This window comes from Ixodes scapularis, unplaced genomic scaffold, assembly GCF_016920785.2.
Source record: "Ixodes scapularis isolate PalLabHiFi unplaced genomic scaffold, ASM1692078v2 PGA_scaffold6__148_contigs__length_123643588, whole genome shotgun sequence".
Lineage (NCBI taxonomy): Eukaryota > Metazoa > Arthropoda > Arachnida > Ixodida > Ixodidae > Ixodes > Ixodes scapularis.
The window spans coordinates 115,526,260-115,540,365 of NW_024609881.1; the positions used below are offsets into that span (position 1 = coordinate 115,526,260).

General features: G+C 44.7%; 1 protein-coding gene across 1 annotated transcript in view; it reads right to left on the minus strand.

Annotated features, from left to right (window-relative positions):
• Nucleotides 1-13,871, minus strand: part of LOC8032736 — an 89,689-nt gene extending 75,818 nt beyond the window's left edge. The window contains exon 1 of the mRNA XM_029985805.3: nt 13,702-13,871. Within this exon, the coding sequence (XP_029841665.2) occupies nt 13,702-13,800 (99 nt within the window). The 5' untranslated portion in view covers nt 13,801-13,871. The remainder of the gene's footprint in view (nt 1-13,701) is intronic.
• Nucleotides 13,872-14,106: the final 235 nt, after the last annotated feature.

A 14,106-nucleotide genomic window follows, 5' to 3' on the forward strand; every position in this document is an offset into this window, starting at 1 on the left:
AAAACAACTCACGTTGTATTGTGCCCGCCTCGTTGTTCCTGATCGTCGATAAAAAAAAAAGAAAAAGCGTAGAGGTTGCCTTCACAAGTAACTACGCCCAAATCAAACAAATAGCCATCCCGCCATTTTTACTAGAAGCAAGACATATTAATCTAAGCGGCATATATTAAAAAAAAACTTTTTTCCCACATAGTTTACAAAATGTGCATCCGCAAAAATCCGATGCAAAGCACACACGCCTGCGCTGTTTCACAGCCAGCGCCATCGCCATCGTGACGTCACAAGCATGACATCACGTCATGGCTATGCCACGTTATCTAAACGAACTCTCTTAAGATACACAGGTAATGGTAGCACAATACCCCATTACCCACAACAACAATTAGACATGAGACGGACGCAAACAGTGGAAAAGAAGATGAGTTTAAGCCTTCATATTATAAAGTACCTATGACGTCACTGCAAAGTTCCTTTAACGGTTTGATGATGCATCGGGATTTCGCACACGGCTACCGGCTGCAACCCTTTCCCTACTTTGAGTCTCTTCAGTATCCAGCGATTCCAACTGAGCAAATTGTTCAACCAAATGACATCATTAATTTTGTTGCTCTCGAAAAAAAAAAAAAGAAGAAAGCGTCCTCCACAACAAGTGATCCGCAGTAACCCTTACGAAAATGGCAGATCTGGACTTATATAAAAAAAGACAAATATGGATATATAAAAAATTGGGCAGATCTGGCCATATCAAGCACATCAGTTTATATAAGCCCTATATAGCCAGATCTGCCCAATTTTTTATATAACCATATCGGGGTCTGCCAAATAGGGGTATATCTGCCTCCCATATCAGGGTTTTTTTTTTTTTTCTATTCTTGCAGATTTGTTTTTAAAAAACTCATGAAAGCTGCACTTATGTGGTTCCTGCGGGTGAGTTATACGCCAAGGGGGACATTACGTGGGCGCTAAGCTGTGCGATTACTCGGCTAATGAATTAAAATTCACTAATGAACTTTTCAATTAGTGAAAATAAACATACGGTTCCAATAAGCAGCTAGTGGGGCGTCGTCCAAAATCCCTAAACCAGTCATTTTCAGAAAGTCTTTCAGCGCGTGAGAAGCGCACTAAAGGTACCACTCGTGAAGCCGGTACAAGGCTAGCGGTTTCGGTAAGGCGCCCCGCAATTTTTCTATCTCTTATCTAGCCCCAGCCTTGTACCTGGTCCACGAGTGGTAACTTCAGCGCACTACTGCGCTTCACACGCACTCAGTCTTTCTAAAAATTACTGGTTTAGGGGTTTTGGACGACACTCAGCAAGTTTCTAATTGAAACTATGTCTATTTTCACTAATTAAAAGTTAATCAATGAATTTTAATTAATTACCCGACTTATCGCAAAGATTAGCAGACTACATAACGTCCCCCTGGGCGTATCACTCTCGCACAAACCGCATAAGTGCAGCGTTCACGGCTTCTTTTTAAACAAATCTGGAAAAAAAAAAAAACGGTATTTACCATGCTGGTAGTTGACTCTTCGACCCTCCACAGCGGAAGCAATGGTAAACTGTGCTGCGCTCTGCTGTAGCAATTACCCGGTATCCCGACGATCGTGTCGTCGGCATGAACCGCGAGACAGAGTGTCCGTCAAGTTAGAGAAAGTACAAGCGGGAGGAGAGGGATACGCCCGCGGATGACCGACTTAGCGGCACGCATCTCATAGCGGCGAGCAACGGCACTTTTCTACCGTTGTTTACGTTCGCGCACGCCTTTGCATCCGCTTTTGCCCATTCGTGGAGTAGATGTCCTGTGCCTATCGTTACATAACGCCGATAACGGCGATCGGTCGGCGGCGGCCCCGTGTGCAAGTTCGCCGAGACGCCGCCGTCAGGGGATCGGTTTGTGCCGTCCGCGAGACGGTAACCCTTGCAAGGAGCGAAAGTCTCTTGGCATGCCGGTTAGGAAACATAATAATATAAAGCCTCAGTCAATGAGAGTTGTCCGTTATTTGATTTATTCTCATCCCAGGGTTTAGATTAGGACGGTAACTTAGCATTGTTTACCAGTATTTCGCAAAATCGTCACAATCTTTCTACAAGCGACTCGTAAAGCCGCTCGTCAAATTTTGGAACGCGTAATTAAGAGTCTGTGTTTCTGTTGTTTTTTGGCGACACGTCAAAACTTTGTCGGCGGCATATCGAAACTTTCTGCTTGTAGCGCAATCGCACTAATGCCGAAACATTCTGCACCATGATTCTCCCGGCTGCCAGGAGATAGACACGGCCTAAATCTAGAGGTAATCTGGAAGAATACATTTAGGAAAAACGATCAATTGTCACGAAGTAGGTTGCAGCGCACTTACGTTGACGAGACGCGACTTGAAAGGTGTTATCCAAAGGAGATGTCGACACGGCCACGGCAAAACCACCACTCGAACACAGAAACGCGAAGGTGCCCGTGAAGATTCAACACGATGTAGCACAAGCTGTCGTTTGTAGAACCGAACACTTAACGCATCACAAAACATTCTTGGGCTTCTTTGAAGAAATCGCTTGCAGAACCAGACATACGCAGCAGCACAGATGGAGAATTCACACGCCAAACTAGGTCCGGCTAAACGCATTCCGAGATCGGGAACGGCTAATGCGTCATCCCTCAAACCACGTGACCACTCAACTTTTACAACGCTTTCAGCTTAGGGAGACAGAGAAAAGGATCAAGGGAGAGGCCAAAACGGGGTTTCACGAACAAAAGGCTTATCTTACGGGGCCGCAACGAGGGGATGTGTCACTTGTAACGAAGGTTGACAGTGCTGTGAATGCTATGTGTGGCCTTGGGCGCCAGGCAGGAGCGATGTCCTGCTTTGTCACCAGATTCTAGACTGTAGTCACGTGACCCTAACCGGAGACACGATTGGCCTAAAACACGCGTAGCATCTACCCTGCTGTCAATATCGAGGGAACATACAGCTCTATGATGTCCAGCTTTTGAACTCAAAACGATGCGAATTTTACGCTGTATAGCCCACATTATAATTTTAAATAAAAAATAAACGCGACTATTTTTTTGTGCATGATGTCGACAAAAAAATAAATATGTATATATATATGTTTGCCAATAAATTTAAAATCATGTGTACACTGTTTCAAAGTTTTTTACGAACGAGTTACACAAAAAAGACACCACGGACAGCACATCTTCCGACTTTCAACACACGATGAATCGCCGACGCTCGCAGACGAACGGATGCGATGCTGCGCAAACGGTTTTGAAAGAGTTGCATTTTGTACCCCGGGCGCAACGGCTTCCGTTCGAAGGGAAAAGGACTCGGGACGGCGAAGTAGCGTCTTGCATCTTGAGTACGCTAACGGTTCGTGTTTACCTGCTCAATTTAGCGGGGAAATATGGAAAAAAAAAATTGTTTTACTGCCAGATTTCGCGGCAAAATTGACGTCACGTGACAAACGTACCAATTCAATTTTTCACTAAATTTAACGGGGCGGATACACCGATGGCGACGCCAACACCGCTTAATTCGGAAGGGTGCCTAAGAGCTGCGACTAAAATCCATTGTTTGATTAAGTCGCGTTACGATCGCACTACGTCATATTGTCACACATCAAACATACAACCAAATTTCATTTGTCTTTCAATCTTCAAATTGAGCAATTGATTAATTGGTCCAAATACCTGGAATAACTTCACTTTAAGGATGTTAACAATAGTTAACCAATTACATGAGACTCATGCAATATAGATCAATCATCTAGTGTCTCAGCGAGTACATATAACTTGTTGCTTCCACAACTGAAACGGGCCCGTATATCATTATCTGGGGCTATATTTGCCCGCGTATATGGTGTTATATGCCTGTATTTACGCACTTATACGGCCAGATCTGGCAGTATTTGCCCACCTATATGTCGAAATACGGCCGTATTAGTTCCCATATCTGGCGAAATACAGCCCTATTTGACTGCTTATATTATCATATCTGGCCGTATATAAAATATATCAGGGCCATATCTGACATTTTCGTACGGGAATCGTCGCATCGCAGGAGTATAACGTAGATGGGAAGAGAAGAAGCTAATCTTAAAGTTATCGTTTTCTTTGTTGTATTTTGGTTAAGCTTTTCAAAGTCAAGAAGTAAAACCCATGCCTACCTTTCGATTTATAAACAACCCCTCTCCCGCCTCAAACACGTACCACAACGTACAGCTTACAAACAACACACGCCCGTGCGCAAGCAAATATTTCACAACCCAGGCGCTATACACGTTCTAAAACTTGGTACGTTCCTTATAAGTGGCGCCGCACCTCCGAGATATAATCGCGGGCGTTCCTTTCCTCTTCGCAGAAACAGCGAAGGGGTGCGAACGCCTCTTCGCTAAACACTCCTAATCTCAGAAACACCATTAAAGCAGAAAAGTGGATAGAGGTAGAAAAAAAAGGGGAGGGGACCTGCACCCAGCCTTCGCATTACACAGCCGAGCCGAAAAAGCAAGAAGTTCAAGGAACCACCGCGGTCACTCAAAAGGGTTGCGCAGCCAACATCGGTCAACGTGGTTTGGCTCTCCGCCATGGCTTGCTTCCCTGGAAGACTGGATGACCCTCCCTCTGGCATGGACAATACACACGCACGCGCGAGCACATGCCTTTGATCGTTCAAAACTGCCGTCTTCTTTCACTTCCATGAAGCGTTTAGCTTAGTTTCTTATATTGAAGACGTTTCTTTATCGTTTTTGCTTTTCTCTCTCGTAACTTGTCAGAGGGCGGCGGACCCAGCTTAAAGCCAAGAAGACGTGCCCGCCCCTATGCGGCGCTTGCGTTCTTAGCTGCTCTTAAGTGGTCCCTATACTTTGCATTTTACTTGGGGTTATCCGGCCATCATTATAATGGCGCCTTGTTGTCCGGGTAACCGCTGTCCTTACGTTTACTCCTCGCCTTATACTTTCCTCGAGCCGCTATCGCTGGTTTGCATTACTCCGATCTGCATGTTTGATCGTCATCTGCTTACCAGGAGTCTTAAACTTTCCTCTAGTGCACAGAACCGTTTTGACTAATTTAAGTACCATACTTTAACACCTATTGCTACCGTATGGGCCTTCCTCTTACGCTTTTATAATACCACGGAAGAGTGCTGTGAAGGGTTTTTGCATTACTAATTCTGTTTACGGACAGATCAGTTGCTCTAGCTTGTCGTGCGTTATGAACTGTCCTTATACTTACATTTTCAACAGTCGACTTCCGTACGTGGTGTGGTTTGCAAGATAATTTTTCCGCGTTTTTAGGCGCCACCCCAGAATTTATTATGCATCTTATCTTCCTGGGGTCCCTGGACAAGAAAAAGGGTAGGTAAAGAACGGAGTTATTTTTTCTTCGTCTTTAAGAAGAAAATTAAGCCCCTTTGTCATTCCACTAGTTAATTCGAGCGCGCTGTTATAATGAATACTTAGAAATTAAAGAATAAAAACATAAAATGATTACACGGACGACCACCCTCTTTGAAGGGTGTGGTCGTCTGTGTGCGTTCTCTGTGTTTTTATTCTTATTTTTTAAATATTTCTCATTCTACTTCCTTCGCAATTTTGTTCACCTTATTCGACAAGAGTTTGTTAAAGCTTTCTTCAACTCTGATTACAAACATTCGATCACATTTTAAGTATGAATTGTTATTGTTTAACCGGTTTAAGTTGAGCTCGTTAGTACATATTACGGATATGAATAAAAACGAAAAAAAAGTCTTAAAGTAACAGTTGATGGTGAGGGTCTGTATGTTCGTTCCCTCTCTTTGTGTTTGTCTAATGTTCAGGCTGACCTCCCTGTGTTATTGTATCTCCGGAAAGAACCACTTCTTGCCTTTAGGGACAGCAGGTATTTGTTTTATAGTTGTTGTAGTTTTGCCACATGTTTTTTTTTTTTTTTTTTTCTTTCATGTTTTCGCGCGGCACTCATTCATATCGCGCCATCTTGAGCACGGAGGTGCCCAAATGCGGTCCAACTCCGGATTCATTAGCGGCCCCCTAAACTCGTTCCAAAACCAAAGTACTTTGTTGTTGCTTGTTGCTGTTGCTGTTGTTGTTGTTGTTGTTGTTGCTGTTGCTGTTGCTGCTGTTGTTGTTGATTTTTTTAAAGATTATAACCATTTATTATTTCCTTCTCTTTAAAAGTAAGATGGCCGCAGGTTAAAGGAACCACCCAAACGGCTCTTGTTTTTATCGTTTGCTGTTTTTTTTTTTACTGCCCAATATAACTTTGCGACAAGCCAAACAGATTTAAGCTCGACACAAAAGTTGCGCTTTCCTGGACAACGTCAATCTCATCTTCATTCTCGAACAGACGCGTAACATTGTGCACCGAGAGTACGCACGATCTTAGACTTCCTTTTAGTGAGATGAACAAATTAACGGGGTCAAGCGATATTACACCCTACTATAGCACGCGCTATCATTGACAAGAAATGGTCGAAAAGTTCCTGCCGCTGAGACTACGTCCAGCCTGTCGGTCTTCCGATTGGTTGAACCGCTTAAAGAGGGATCACTGATTGGTAGTTGCAGCGCATCGTGGTGCAGCCTACTCTCGGGGACTTTACCAGACCTGAGAGTTAAGCCTGGAGCACACGCACCGGAGTCGTCGACAGCTTCGGAGGGCGTGGCCTATCACGATCACGCTTCTAGATTTGTGATTGGTTCTTCGATGTTCTTAATGGCTGATGGTGCAATCTTATTGGCTGTAGAGCGATAATGAGATGCGCGGGTGGTCACTGACCCTAACTGGAACGCTCGACCCACTGGCATTGAATGAAGTTGACTGGTCCTCTATGTAGACGCAAGGGCCAAGAACGCTGTCACGTGGCTCGAAATGTAAAGCTGGTTGGTTCAGGTACGCCTTGTTGCTGGCATGTGGTAGACATCTGGAGCAGCCTAACACCATTATCTGAGGCCAGGTTTAGTTGGTGGTGAAGCAAATCGCGACCGGACGCACATTGTATACAGAACGCACCACGACGATGTCTTCTGCACACCCTAGACATTCCATGGAGCTTCCAAGGTGGAGGAAAAAAAAAGCAAAATAATTTATATCTTGACTTAAGTTGCCATTTAAATCAGACCAGTTTTGCTATGATGATATAGTTCAAACTTCTCCCGTATAAATAATTCCAAAAATAGTTTTCTTTTTTTCATTTTCTGTGTGTCTATCACTTTATGCATTCTATGTGCATTTGCTTTGTACTTTAATCAAAAAACGTAATGAAGCAAGACAGATTTCCACCATGTTAAACACGAGTAAAATGCATATCGCTCTTGTGAGGAAATCGGATCGTTTAGCTTTCGTTCAACGTTGCACTTGGCTCGTCAGTTACATCACTCACTATTGCAAGCAAATCAGAACGTGAATCAATTGACTAAAAAAAATACCATTCTGCTTGCTTGAGAAATCATGCTAGCGCGATACGTCACAGCAAGAGAAAACAATTTTGGTACGAGTCAAATTCACTCATAAATGAACCGCGAGCATTGAGTGAAGGCATTCCTTAACGTATCGTTTTAAGATCCCTCAAATCTGCATTCGCACGTGAAATATACGTATCTCGAAGAAACGTTATAACTTGCTACCAATCACCTTAAAAAAAAAAAAAAAAAAAAAAAAAAAAAATCCCAGATATAACAGGTTTCTGCTTTTTTCAAGGAGTATGATTTTCAACGGCGTCGACTGGCGCCACTGAAAATTGTGCAGGATTTTGACAGAATCATGGCGGCGTACAGCCAAAGCATGGACTGAAGGCGCCCATGTTCTCCTCAAATAATATCACAATTCCCATGTCTGTTGGCTCTCGTTGCGTGTACACCCTTCCACTATACACCCTTCCAACTATACACCCTTCCAGCGCGAAAACTGCTGAGTCACTGTGCAGTGGGCGCATGCGCGGAGCCTAATGTTGCGCAGAAGAGAGCTACTGCGCATGCCCAGAACGCCTTCCATAGCCCACTAGAGAAAGAAGGCAGCGCACAGAATAGGAATATTTGAATGCTGTATGTCGGGGGACTTCAATTAAACCCAAAGCAAGCCACTAAATATGCAAACTAGATAACCTTTTAATTCACTATAGACCAACTCGCCCAAACCGAAGTGTTAATGAAATACATAATTATGCATGAGGAAGGTGTATGATTCGTTTTGTGTTATTGTCGCCTGTTAGGTTATTTCATTTTTATTAAATAAATTCATAAAACAGACGGAACACTTAGTCAGAACCGACTTTTAGGAGAATAACAAAACGAGTTCTTCAATTGCACTCGTTCTCGTTTACGCATATATACTTGGGCCCCTAAACTCGTCAAACACAAAGTTGGGGTCGAAGTTCACGGAGCGCGCCGATTGGAGTACACCGACGATGACTTGGCGCTTTTTTCGTCAGCGTCCAATCAGCGCGCTCCGCGAACTTTCGGCTCCAACTTTGTGTTCGACGAGTTTAGGGCTCTTGGTGTATTTTTCGATCGGTCCCTGAACGCCGATGCGGCCTCAGATTGGCCGCCCCCTTTAAAAGTTGCTTCCGCACGTAATCGCGTAGGTTCTCGGTTTCAAAGGAACGCAAGGGGGAAGCTCGCGCAGGGTGCAAATGAGGGCTAGGCTTTTGGAGGGGGGCGGGGGGGGGGGGGGGGGGGGGCTAGCGTGCAATAAATTTAGCGCCATTACCGATATAGAAGGTGATAAGAAAACGCTCGCGCCATTCCTTTTACAAGTGTCAATAGCTAACCGCATTGAGTTATATTCAGGGCAGCGCGCGCCGCGAGCAAGTTGATCGAAGACCCCTACATCGGCACTCCTGTTCGCAGCCGTGTAATGACCTGGTCACACTATAGGCGAACAACCGAAAACCAACGAACAAACAAACGGCAGACACACCTGGTTGGCTTAGCCGCATCGGCTCTTTGGAGACATCGAGACAACCTTCATCGGCGTCGCTAATTTAGGACGTATTTTGTTATCTCCGATTAGCGATGCTCGAGCAAACGAAATGTCTGCTCGTATGATGTATACACTCCGTGCGGGAACTATAGGGGGCGCTTTGAAAAACGCGCGCAGCGCCGCTAGCGGAGGAGCTGGCGTTCGACTGTGAGGCGCGTTCAGCAGCCTGCGGCGCCTTTTCGCATGCCAAGCTGTGGCGGCGGAAGCGCGCACGGACAAAACTTTTGCTTTTTGAGCCGATACGTTGAGGGTGACGTTGCATGAGTGCTGAGGCAGACCTAAGAAGGGCATTTAGCTGTTCTCCTCTTCTTATATATTGAGTTTTAGTCGTTATTCGGGGGAATTGCTCTAGTTGCGGCCAAAAAAGGAGTTGGAGCAATTTTACGAAAAGCAAGACGGCCGCCATCATAATTGCTTTGAGTGGGAAATTTATTTCGTTCGTCGCTGTAAACGTAGGACTGCTGGAACGATGATATTGGAGGCGAGTGAGATGTCCACTAAGTTTCTGCCCGAAGTGTGCCAAGTTTCATTAAGACAGCAGGTGTGAAAGTTGTTTCTAATAATGTTGTGTTATAGCGGGCTGTGCAAAGTGCAGATTTGGGCACACAGGTGCTTGGACTTGACAGTAACATGACACAGCACTTATTATACAAAAAAAAAGGTGGCACCAGGTGAAAATTTGGTTTGGGCGGCGTAATTTAATGGGAACCGGTTTTGACCATGAAAAGGCTGTCAAGGGAATACCACTGGTCGGTGGAGGTGGAGACTTTAGAGGTAGGAAGGGACTAGTGGACTGTACTTACAATTGAAACAACTTTACGAAAGGTGGTTCCAACGCCGAGAAAACAAAGTTGTCGGCCAACACACGGTTTGGCCGCCAAGGGCTTTTGCGGTCAGCTGTTGTGTAATAACCTGTTGTGCGAGGTGCTGATTTTCGGCTCACAGGTACTTTGACATGACAGTCACTTGGCAGAACACTTATTATAACAAAAATAGTCGGCATAGCGAAACCAGGTGGAAATTTAGTTTGGGCGGCGTAACTAAATGGGAACTGGCTTTGACCGTCAAAGGCTGTCAGAAAATACCACTCATGGTGGGAGGTGCACACTTTACAGGTAGGAAGGGACCAGTGGACGGTACTTCCAGTTCGAACCACTTTGCGATAGGTGGCTCTAAAGCCGAGAAAAAAAAAATTGTTCTCTACAGAACTCGGGGTGTCAGTGTTTCCACATCCAAAAGGAGGCTGATCAAGAAAGAAAGCACACCACATAAACTTCCATACTCAAACGCCGATTCGCCAGTGATTCTGAGTTTCATGGTAGTTTTCTTTAGATTTATATTTGTCACTTTCTTTACCGTTCAAATCTTTCTTCATGAAGTACAGATTGCGTGCCGTATTTGTCCGGAAATATCATCGACAGGTACGATGGGGACGAAACTTCTTTGGAGGGCATTCCTCCAACGAAATTGGCACTGCATACCCGCGAGTGTGGGATGGCATTTCAGTTCGTCCCATCGGCGCTGACACATGTGGGCGTTACTGGTACGAAAACAAACGCAGAGCGCAAAGCGGCAGTGTAGAATATGTCAGGCGTGCCGACACAGTGGCAGACATGATCGGGACACCAAATTTCTCGCGTCGTGCGGCAAGGCTCCATCGTTGTCGCTGTCCCACAAAACATCGGCGAGGTGAAAAACTGTGAAACTTTGTCTCCACGAGATACGACGCATAACTATTGAAGCACTTAATGACGCAGCACAGGCAGCACTTCATGCTGTGAACCCAGCGCAACAGCACCACTCAGAATTCAACGCGTACCAACGTACGCCGGCGTGGTTTCGGTTTCGTTTTCTCTGGGATGCTCACTGCCTACCTTCGGAACCGGCCGCGCGGCGGCGCGCCAGTTGCGTCGCACGGAGTGTATAGGGTGTTATCAATAGGTGGGCTCGCTCTCAAATCAGCCGGAAAAACAAGCACCCGCAGGTAACGTGTTCTAGCGTTCATTAAATCTATATTTTAGTGGTGCATCTTGCCTCGCGAAGCCGTCTAAAACAACCTTGTTCCATTAAAAAAAATAAGCCAGATCAACATACATGTTTTTAACTGTGAACTCCGACGCAGACGGTTATTCTAACGCAGACGAGCGAATTAACCGAGGGTTACGCATGTGGCGCCGTCTCTGGATAGGCACAGCGAGCAGACTACGGCAGTTGGTAGAGCGCAGACGACACCGACGTTGTCTCTTCGTAAAAAAAAAAGAAAGAAAAAAAGCGGGTCGTTGTTCTCTTTTTATTATTGGTCAATAAAGTTATGTGTACAGCCTTCGGGTGCCGTTGACACCTTGCAGCTGGTATCTGTAGTAGACCCGTGTGACATAACGCGCTAAAAGTAAAGCCTTAGCTGCAGCGCTTTTTCTAACAAATGACAACATCATTACTTTGATTACAGGAACCAGTCACATATTTAAGTTAATTTTAACCCAGTAACCCGTAACGGTATCTAGTTACTATTATATCATTTTTTTCCTAAGGAGCACGCACAACTCTAACTTCAGCAAGAACCGTGCTCAGTTTGCATTATATATAATCATCAATACTAAAAAGACAGACAAGCGTAGTCATCGACTGTTTCTTTTTTTATTGTTGTAAGGAAATATTTTTACCAAGGGCTGTTTCACACACTTGGGACCGTTTACGACTGTGTGCCTTAAAGCCTCTTGAGATCTCTTGCAACGAGAGAAGACACTGGTGTCGTCTATTAGATAGCATCGCAACACTTGCAGTTTTCGTATATTTTCTATTTTTTCGTGCATCGCTCTTTTTTTTTTTTTGCTCTAAAACTGTTGACAGTGTTCTAAACAAGCATGTCTCATAGATAGCACGTCTATTCTATCTCACAAATGCCGCATAACACTCCCTCTAGAGAAATGCAGTTCCAGGGTCACCTGATAGATGGCGCCAGCGTGGCAGTGTGCTCTCTTGTCTTTAGAGGTCACAAGACGCCGGTCGTAAGCAAACGCATCGCGAGAGTGTGAATGCGGCCCTAAGTGTTTCCACTGCTCCCCGCAAGCGTGAAAGCAAACCAGTCAGTGGCACCATAAGAACCGCGAAACAATCTCTGCCCACAAAAATAAAAATAAAAAATAATAATAATAAAAATAAAAGAAAAACAGCAGTTTGTGCAATGCACAGTGCTTCGAGACGCACGGGGCAAAGATTACAACAGCAATATTCTGGCTAATGCCCAATGCACCGAGACGCATTGTACATTAAACAAAATATTGTTTTTGTTAGCGTCGATATTGAAAAAAAAAAAAAAAAAAGCGGAAACTCTAATTATTGTTTTTTCTTTTCCTGATTTCACAAATTCGATAGATTGCTACTGCGCGGCCCGGTAATATCATTTTTCTCTAAGGATTTGCGGAACTTCTTTTATGGATTTTATGTCGCTCGCTACAAACAATAGGCTGTTCGTTTAACTTTTTAGCCTTTTTGTCTCGTCGTTTAGTGGTGCACTTGTGTTTTCTGCGACTCTGTGTTTTCTGCTTCACGTCGGACCCTCTTACATAAAACGTAGCAAAAACAAGAAGTGACATGTTCCTTGTGACATTTGGTGATGAGTCTCCGATAACGAGCATTCTTTTTGAACGAACTCACTCCACGAGCGAACTCATTCTTTGAACGAACTTTTTCTTTAAGGAACTTACTTTTTGAGCGAACCTACAGCTTAAAAGAACCTAAGTAATTCTTGAACGAACTAATGTTTCGAGAGTGCATGGAGAAACGCCATGCAGTTAGTTTTAGTAACGCTCAGATATCAAGTGTCTACATCGTCGGATTTTGAATGAAGCCTTGCTAAGGTTTTCCATGGTGGCCAAACTAAATTAGGTAGCTCGGTTACTCCCAAACGTCTGTCTACACTTCGCGACGGAATTAGCGAGATTATCGCATCGGCGCTTCTTTATATTTTATGATGACAGAATATTAAAGAGCACCAAAGTTTACAGTTTAGCTCCGTTCCCTGAAGGAGCACTTTACACCACGTTAGTATTTTTGATGACAGCATTTCAATAGGCCCATGGCAGAATTCAGTACATCTGGTGGCTCGTCAAGCGGTTTCACTTTCGACAAGGTAATGGCTGTCATAAAACTGTATTTCATTGGGCACCGTCGCCTCCACGCATCATTGACAGCCGATTAAACAGTTCTTCAATCACTTCATAATTATTTCTCGATCTGCTTCCGTGCCGAGGATGCGAACATAATAACTGACCAGTACAAAGCGGCAACACCTAAGCCGCTTGCTTAAACTTTCGTCATCGAAAGGTTCCTAAGCCAAACTTGCGGAAAATAGGTGAATTATACGACACTCAGAAATAAAAGCTTACACAGGCGCTGTATCGAATTCGCATGTCCTGTTGCACTGACAATCAAACATATAGGCCTCATATTGTTTTTACTGTTTCGGAGGGTTTTTCTGGCACCTACCCATCTTTCACTTGGTAGCATCTTCCACTTCTTCCATCACCAGCCTCAAGATGGCCACCATTAGTTTGACACAAACGACACACACTAAGATGATGATAGTGATCAAAGTTGCCAGACTGAATTCCGAAAAAGGGTCTATCCTAAAATTTAAAAATGCGAAAGAAACTGACGATCGCTTGTTCGCGCTAACAGCGCCGCCGCTCTCTGTATACCCAAGAGTATCGAGCTTGTGTTGGTGTTTGCTCACCTTGTAAGCGAAGCGCAGTTCCCAGACGCTCTTGGACTCTGTCATGCAGTCACCCCTGGTGACTTGCGCGTGCCCCTGCCTCACTCCCGGAGGCAGCATGGCGACTGAGGCGGTCTCCCGACCCCTCGTCGGACTCAGGGCCGCCCTCCTGCCCAGTCCGGGCTCCAAATAGACGCCTGCGAGGACAAGAGGAAGAAAACAACGGAACGTTAGACAAACCCAGACTTGTACGTCACGCATTACAAGTAATCGATTACTTTTCTGAGCGACTTTGTAATCATTTGAATGAATTTATCAGGAAGTAATCACGGGAGTAATCTGAATACTTCTGGAAGCACTCAATTTACTTGCAAGCGTAACTATTTTTTTCCTGCCCTTCCTGGTGAGGCCACTTGTTTCTACCAG